At 38.2% G+C, this 8,834-nt stretch overlaps 1 protein-coding gene across 2 annotated transcripts in view; it reads right to left on the reverse strand.

The window, feature by feature from the left end:
- Positions 1-468: 468 nt before the first annotated feature.
- Positions 469-8,834, reverse strand: part of MMADHC (metabolism of cobalamin associated D) — an 11,573-nt gene continuing 3,207 nt past the window's right edge. Inside the window, exons 1-6 of one of the 2 annotated variants that reach the window (XM_041467306.1) lie at positions 8,476-8,686; positions 6,933-7,147; positions 4,679-4,784; positions 3,781-3,911; positions 1,864-1,950; positions 469-764 (exon numbers count right to left, since the gene is read on the reverse strand). In XM_041467306.1, coding sequence (XP_041323240.1) covers positions 570-764; positions 1,864-1,950; positions 3,781-3,911; positions 4,679-4,784; positions 6,933-7,147; positions 8,476-8,671 — 930 coding nt within the window. In that variant the 5' untranslated portion in view covers positions 8,672-8,686 and the 3' untranslated portion in view covers positions 469-569. Of the gene's footprint in view, positions 765-1,863; positions 1,951-3,780; positions 3,912-4,678; positions 4,785-6,932; positions 7,148-8,475; positions 8,687-8,834 lie in introns of those variants that run through there. The other variant, XM_041467307.1, reaches the window with a different exon arrangement.

Here is an 8,834-nt window from a genome sequence, read left to right on the forward strand (position 1 = left end):
GTATATAAACTAATTAAATATATTTAGCTAACACTGAGAAAATAAATCCCAAGCACCATGAAGACAAAAAACAATAAGAGATGAGTAATTCCAGGGTAATTAAGGACTTTTTGTGGAGTCTCTGGCTGAGCTGGAGACCACTGGAAGCTGACCTCATTCTCATTTTCCAACAGCAACTGAGTGATTAGCCCAGATTTTATTAAGTTCTGTATTCTGGAAGAACAATTTTATGACTCATTCCTTTTTTTTTTTGCCAGTTCCTAATTTCAGGAACGGCAGATTTGTTGGGAATTTCAGTGGCATTTTCAGAGGATTCTGACTGCTAAATCGACCAGTGAAAGACAGAATTGTCGAGGTAAGAGAAAACAGAAAACTCAAAAAGGAAACAACCATTCCTCTGCTTCTCAACGCTGCCAATCCATACTCCAAGCCACGTGTGGTGAGCACACACTCCCCAAAGACCAGAAATAAATAACAGCTACTTTTATTCTCTAAGAACACTTGGATGTGAGGAATTCCTGACGACGCCGAGGGAGAAGAACTCGAAGCTGCCCGAGGGAGCTGCGGGCTCAGTTGCCACTGAGTTTCCTCATGATGGGGCTGTCGGGCTCGGCGTTGGTGAAGATGCTGCCCACCAGCACGTGGGTGCCCCAGAGGTTGTGCCTGATCACTTTGCAGCAGCCCAGGTCATCCACGGCAAATCCCAAGTGCCGGTAGCGCTCGTCCGTCTCCAGCAGGGGGTTGTTGGTGTAAGGCCCGAAAAACTAAAGGAAAACAACAAGGGAAAAAATGGTTTTCCACGTGAGGATTTCAAGTTTTGATGGATGTTTGAAAGCTAAGCCTGAGTTCAGATGTGAGGAGTTTGAAAGGTTTTCCTTTCCAATCCCAATGCCACCCTCACCTTTGGGAAGTTCTGCTGTCTCTGCAGGAATTAAGGGCAGAACTCTGCCAGAAACAGCACAAGCAGCACTAAGGAGAGAAACTTCCTAGGAAACTGCAAAATTAACAGCTTCACTTTGCAATAAAACCCTAAAGAAAGTTGGTTAGAAAAGCAAAAATGTGATTAAATTGCAAACAGGTATTTATATTAAACAGGTATTTAAGTATTTAAATTAAACTGGTATTTGAGTTGTAAACAGATATTTAAATTAAACTAGTATCTAAGTATTTAAATTGAACTGGTATTTAAATTGAACTGGTATTTAAGCTGCACACAGATATTTCAGTTCTTTATCTCAGGAGGAAGCCTCTGACTTCAAACCCACTCCTGGTCCCGGCCAGGATGTTACTGCTGGAATCTGAAGACAAAACCCCACTTCCATCAATCCCTAATTCCTCCAATGCACTGAATTCTGGGAAGCCTTTCCACCCCTGACCTGCCTGTTCTGCCTTACAGACATCCCCTGCTTGCCTCTGTTGACACAATAAATCCCTGCTTTTTGTAGTGTTTTTAAATAAAACCCCACTAAGCTGAGCTTTGCCACCGTCCCCTTGAACTATGATACGGTTTTAGCAGAGCTCAGACTAAAATTCATCTCCCACTGAAAGCTCCCAGTGTTCCACAGGAACAAAAAGCTCATTTTTTGGGGACAAAGGGATCATTAACAGGTGCAAAGAGGTTTTTTAAAGCCTTCACCTGCACAGGTGTCAGGGTTCCCAAGTTACCTGGGCAGGGCAGAAAGTGCCCAAGGGATTTGGGGCACAAAACTTCTCCAGTTCCCTAAAAACCAATTTCATTTCCTGACAATGCTGGCCCTGCCCTCAGAGCTGACACAGCTGAGCTCATAAATCTTCATTCATTCAAGGAATTACCCTGAAAAAGCTGGATTTAAGCCAAATTCCACACTGCAAGAAAGAACTTACTGCCAGTCCTGAGGATGGATCAATGAAATCAGCCCAGTAGCCCTCAGAAGAAATTGCATAGCAGATTTCCTTGGCACCATTGATGAACTGGAAGGGAAAAAAATTGGGAAAAGAAAGCTATTAAATGAGGTTATCACACAAAAAGAATTATTTCTAACTTTACACGTTATAAATAAAATAATCTATTTACTTACAGTTGTAAAAAAATTGGATTTTCTCTGCAATTAGTGCCCTAAGAAGCTCAAGGTTCCAAATTTATAAAAATATGATTTATGCAGCTTCAGTCCCTTAAAGGTCCAAAATAAAGGAAATTTACCCTTTACAGCAAATTCTGTGTTAGTTGAAAATGAGGGAATTTACCCTTTAAATTCTGTATTAGTTCAAAATAAAGGGAATTTACCCATTAGAGTAAATCCTTTGTTAGTTCAAAATGAGGCAATTTTACTCTTTACAGCAAATTCTGTATTAATTTAAAATGAGGGAAATTGACCCTTTACAATAAATTATTAATTCAAAATAAGGGAATTTTACCCCTTTACAGTAAATTGTGTGTTAGTTCAAAATAAGGAAAATGTATCCTTTACAATAAATTCTATATTAGCTCAAAATAAGGGAATTTTACCCTTTACAGCAAATTCTGTTTTAGTTTAAAATGAGGGAAATTTACCCTTGACAATAAAGTTGGTATTAATTAAAAATAAGAGAATTTACTAAAAGAGAAAATTTTTATTTTTACTAAATTCAAAATAAGAGAATTTACAGGAAATTTTGTGTTAGTTCAAAATAAGGAAAATTTATCCTTTTCAATACAAAATGAGGGAATTTTATCCTTTACAGTAAATTCTGTATTGGTTCACAATAAGGAAAATTTACCCCAGTAAATTCTGTGTTTTGAAGTTTGATGGCTCTGATGATTAATTATGTCCAAACTGTAAATTAAATCCCAAACATCCCAATTTTAGGCACAACATTTCTGATCCAGGATGTCTCCTGGTCCCTCAGAGTGAGGTTAATGAACACTTGATCTGGATTAATGCAAATATTTCTATTGGGCTGTATAACCTCATTTTTTAGCTCCTGAAATGAGGATTTTTCAGGTGAATTCTGCAAGCAAACCAACATTTCCCTGTGAATTTGCTGGTTTTAACCTCACACCCCCCTGTGACTGGATTAGACTTGACAGGGAGGTGCCTGAGGAAGAAAGATGCCAATTAACACATAATTAGAGCAGATTAAAACACCGAAGAGCAACAGGCCAGAAAGAATTCAAAGAGAAGAACACACTGAAATGAAGGGAATTTTAATTTCTGTGTCATCTTGTGTTGATTCCTTTTTTCGTGGTTGATTTAGAGAGCACACATTTGCATTTTAGGGCATTGCCAGATCAATTTCAAGCATAAATATGATTTATTTCCAGATGAATTGCTGGGTTTGGGGATATTTTACAAAGAATAGGCAGAAATGTTCTTTTTTTTTGAGGTGCTAAGGGCAGTGAACAGCGACACTTGGTGGGGAAATGGTAAAATTGTGGAAAATGGGAAATAAAGGGATTTTCAGAGCCCTCTAGAGGTGAAAGAACAAGCCAAAGTTAAGATGAAAAAACAGAACTGAGATCCAGGGTAAAAAGAATTTAAACCATTCATTAAAGTGGAAAAAATCCAAGAAAAATCGGTGGTTTTTACATTTTTGATCGGTATAAAAGTGCAGTGGAATTTTAAATAGTAAATGATAATTAATAATGAATAATAGAATTGTATTATAAATGATATTTTAAAAGTAATGCCTAAAGGTGATATAGATCTATATCATTTGCATATAGAATGTAATATAGAATATAAGAATTTTTGAAATACAAATCAAACCCTGGAAAGGCAGCAAAGCTTCAGGAGTAAGATTGGGTTTTTTGAAGGAGCTCACGTTCTCCAGGAGCAGCTCCCTCTCCTCCTCCACCTCCTGGCTCCACACGCTCATGTCGTGTTTGCTCTTCTGGGTGACAGTGAGCACGGTCAGGCGCTTGGGGCTCACCTCCGGGAACAGCGCCTGGAAATCTGAACAGTGGGAAAAGCGGAGTTTGTGCTGCCCTGCCACGGGAGCCTCCCCCCAGGCACACCCAGGCACGGTCCCCTTGGGAAATCAATTGATAATTTATTTTTATAATTTCTATTTCTTATTTAATTAAATGGTTCCCATTAAATTTCGCTCATTTCCTTCCTCAATAAACTAAAAACAGAAATTCAGTGCTGGAAGAAGTTCCATGATTCCCATTGTTGTTTTATTTAGTAACTCCAAAGGATTTGGTAATTGGATTTTGGATAAGGAATTACTCCAGAATTTCCCAATAAAACAACTAAAAATTACACTTTAAATGAAATATTGACTATTGTCAGCAGCAAAGCTTTGGCTTCCATTCTACTCTGTTTTATTCCCATTTAATTTCAGTCATTTCCTTCCTGAATAAATTAAAAACACAAATTTAGTACTGGCAGAAGTTTCCTGATTCCCATTTGTTGTTTTATTTAGTAATTTCAAAGGATTTGGTAAATGGGTTTTGGATAAGGAATTCACTCCAAAATATCCCAATACAACAACTAAAAATTACATTTTAAATTAAATATTAAATACTGTCAACAGCAAATATAAAAATATATTTTAAAATTTAAAAAATTAAATATTGCAAACAGCAATTGGTTTCCATTCTGTCCAAAGGGATTTTTGTAAATAATGATTAATTCTGAATTAACCTTTCCTACACCACACTGACATTCAGTGGTTTTACATTTCAAGTTGAATTTCTTGGCTGGAAATAAAACTGAACCTTTTCTCAGCAGCTCAGGACAGGCTTGCACTGCACATTCCACCTTGGCATTTTCAAAGTAGGTTTCAGCATTGTTGATCTGCTGCTTCTGGGGAGCATCAGAACCCTAAAAAATGGGAAAATTCGAATTTTCTCAGTTAGTATCAAGCAGGAATAACTCTGGACATCAAAACAGGGTTGAGTGATCAGATACACTCGAGCAGTTTCAGGTCATTTGCAGTGGCACTTCACACTTTTCAAATTAAACACTGAAATAATATTATTAACAATATTGAATGTTACTAAAAGTTATTTAAAATCTGAAAATATATGAAAAGAGATATTAAAATATATGAAAAGTAAAATAGATTTTGGTGTTAACTTAAATCCACACAGAAATATTTGTATTTTACAGAAATACCAAAATTTTCTGTTTTATTGGAACTGTATTATGTTAAAGCAGAATACATATAAACAAATAGTATTATATGTAATATAAACACAGAATATAACACATAAATATATAAACACAGAAATTTTTATTTATTATTTCAAATAATTCTTATTTAATACAACATTAACTGACAGATTTCGGCTATTCCCTGATTCTAAAAGTTGCACTAAATTAACTACAGCAGAATTTTCTGGTGGCTTTTTAGGGCAAAAAAAGCCCTTTTCTTTGGGGCTTTTTAGGATCCAACCAAGCTGCAGCCAGAACCTGGGGAGCTGATATTTCCCAAATCTTTGGGACACAATGACTCATTCCCAAAATCCAGGATCCAGCACTTTCCAATGGAGATTTTCTCAGTGAATCCCAAAACCTGAGCATTCCCCAAAGCCGGAGCCTGCAAAGCTGAGGCAGCAGCACTGAAAATCTGAGGGAATGTTGGCATCATTCTGCCATTATAAACTGATTTTTTTAATTATTTTATTATTATTTTAATATTTTAATCAACAATTGGTTTGTTTAAAATTTTATTTAAAATAATTTTATTAAGAATTGTATTCTATTTTTATTATATTCATAATGATGAATCTGAATGGCTGCCAGAATTCTCTCGTTGTGAGGCTGGGGGATTTCTGGGTGAATTTCATGATTTTTAGAACTAAACATTGCCTAAACTTAGCAAATCCATGAAATAAAATACTGAAGGAAATTTCAGTTTTACAATGATGAATCTTCATTGTGAGGTTGGGGGATTCCTGGGTGAATTTCATGGCTTTCAGAACTAAACATTGTCCAAACTTTGCAAATCCAGATCCATGAAATAAAATACTGAGGGAAATTTCAATTTTACTGGGTGTATTCATACTGATGAATCTGGAACACTGCCAGAATCCTCTCATAATGAGAGGGGGGATTATTATAAATTGGAGGATTCCTGAGTGAATTTCATGATTTTTAGAACGAAACACTGCCCAAACTTTGCAAATCCAGATCCATGAAATAAAATACTGAGGGAAATTTCAATTTTACTGGGTATATTCATAATGATGAATATGAATCAGGCTGCCAGAATCCTCTCATTATGAGGCTGGGGGATTCCTGGTGTGAATTCCACATGAATATGATTTTTAGAACTAAACATTGCTCAGAGTTTGCAAAACCAGATCCATTCAATAAAACACTGAAGGAGATTTCAATTTTACAATGATGAACCTCTCATTGTGAGATTGGGGGATTCCCCTGTGAATTTTGTGGTTTTTAGAACTAAATATTGCCCAAACTTTGCAAATCCAGATCCATTCAATAAAATACTGAAAGACATTTCAATTTTCCTGGGTAAAAGGAGGTGAGACTTGTCCAACAGCAGGTTTGGAGACTGAAATCCTCCCATTAACCACTCCTAAAATGCTGTTTCAAACCAGCCTGAAATCTTTTTCTCCTAAAACACCAACTTGAGGCAGTTTCTGTGGCAGAACATTGTGCAGAAAGAACACAATTTGATGAAGAAGAGAGGTGTGCTTTTTGATGAAGAAGAGAGCTGTGCTTCTTGAGGAAGAACAGCTGTGCTTTTTGAAGAAGAGAGCTGTGCTTCCTGAGGAAGAGCAGAGCTGTGCTTCCGGAGGAGGAAGAGCAGAGCTGTGCTTTCTGAGGAGGAAGAGCAGAGCTGTGCTCCCTGAGGAGGAAGAGCAGAGCTGTGCTTCCCGAGGAGGAAGAGCAGAGCTGTGCTTCCCGAGGAGGAACAGTTGTGCTCCCTGAGGAAGAAGACAGCTGTGTTTCCCGAGGAGGAGGAGCAGAGCGGTGCCTCTCCCGTGCAGGGTTTGCCCTCACCTGGAACTCGTTGATGTACTGGGCCATGACAAACTCGTGCCTGTCGCTGGCCGAGGGCTCGGCCAGGAGGTCGGGCAGGCTCTGGGCGGGCTGGGCTCTCTGCGTGGCAGTGCCATGCAGGTGGCACCCGAAGCCGATGTTCCCGGGCAGCTGGAAGCGCTGGTCCTGAGGGCCAAAGGGCCCCATCAGCTCGTCCGGCCACACCGTCCTGGGACCTGAGGGACCGGGAAACCCAGAGCGGTCAGGAAACCCCAAAACCCGTCAGGAAATCCCAAAAAACAGCCAGGGAGATCCCAAACCAGACAGAAAAGATAAAACCGGTCAGAGAAACCCCAAAAATGGTCAGGGAAACGCAAAACCGGTTGGGAAATCCCAAAAAGGGCTGGGAAATCCCAAAAGTGGTAGGGAAACCCCAAAACCTGTCAGGGAAATCCCCAACTAGTCAGGAAACCCAAAACCGGTCAGGGAAACCCCAAAACCGGTCAGGGAAACTTCAAAAATGGCCAGGAAACCTCAAATATGGTCAGGGAACCTCAAAAACGGTCAAGGAACCCCAGAACTGGTTGGGAAGCTCCAAAAATGGCTGGGAAGCCCCAAAAACGGTCGGGAAACCCCAAAACTCGTCAGGGAAACCCCAAAAATGGTCGGGAAATCCCAAAACCACTCAGCAAAGCCCAAAACCGCTCAGGGAAACTTCAAAAATGGTCAGGGGACCCCAAAAATGGTCGGGACAGCCCAAAACCGGTCAGGGAACCCCAAAACTGGTCAGGGAAACCCCAAAAATGGTCTGGAAATCCCCAAACCAGCAGGGAAACCCCTCTGCCACACAAGGATTTGATCACAAACATCAGCAACGCACAGGTCAAAAATCCCACTTCAAATCTGGGATTTCAAGGGAATAAATTTACTTTTTCTTTTTTTCCAAATGTGCTTTTTCTTCTTAAATTTGCTTTTCTTTTCAATCAAGTCAAATTCAGATTTTCAGGGAATAAATTTGCTTTTTTTCTACTTAAATTTGCTTTTTGTTCTGAAATTTACTTTTTTCCCTTCTACCAAGTCAAAAATCCCACTTCCAAATTGGGATTTCAAGGGAATAAATTTGCTTTTTCCATTTTCTAAATGTGCTTTTTCTTCATAAATTTGCTTTTCTACCAAGTCAAAAATCTCTCTTCCAAAACTTGGATTTCAAGGGAAAAAATTTGCTTTTTCTTTTTTCTAACTTTGTTTTTTCTTTTCTACCAAGTCAAAAATCCCACTTCTAAATTCTGATTTCAAGGGAATAAATTTACTTTTTTCTATATGTGTTTTCCTTAAATGTGCTTTTTTTTTTCCTTAAATAGGCTTTGTTTCTTCTACCAAGTCAAAAATCCCCATTCTGAATTCAGATTTCGAGGGAACAAATTTGCTTTTTCTTTTTTCTAAATGTGCATTTTTTTATCATAAATTTGATTTTTTTTTCATAAATTTGATTTTTCTCCTCTACCAAGTCAAAAATCCCACTTCCAAATTGGGATTTCAAGGGAATAAATTTGCTTTTTCTTACATAAATCAGGAGGTGCAGCAGCCACGTGAGGCTCATCTGAGCCAGAAGATCCTGCAGTGGAAAAAGCCTTGGCATTCCCAACTCTTCTGAGCAAGGAATAAAAGCCTGGGAGGTAGGTGACCAATCTTGCTCTGTTACAGAGCACCTGAGGAGTAAAAAAAATAAATTTAAGAATAAAATAAAATAATAATTTCATACTAAAAATCCAAAGAATCATTTAAATGCTGCTCTGTGAGTCACTAGAAAAATCCTCCCTCAATAATTATATTGAAATTTGAATTGTGGCCAGCTGTAACATCAAGTTGTAGAAATATTTTATTGTTATTTTTTGTGTTTTGTTGTTCCAAGCAAAGAAAAAA

This window comes from Pyrgilauda ruficollis, unplaced genomic scaffold (genome assembly GCF_017590135.1).
Source record: "Pyrgilauda ruficollis isolate IOZ18807 unplaced genomic scaffold, ASM1759013v1 scaffold205, whole genome shotgun sequence".
NCBI classification, from domain to species: Eukaryota; Metazoa; Chordata; class Aves; order Passeriformes; family Passeridae; genus Pyrgilauda; species Pyrgilauda ruficollis.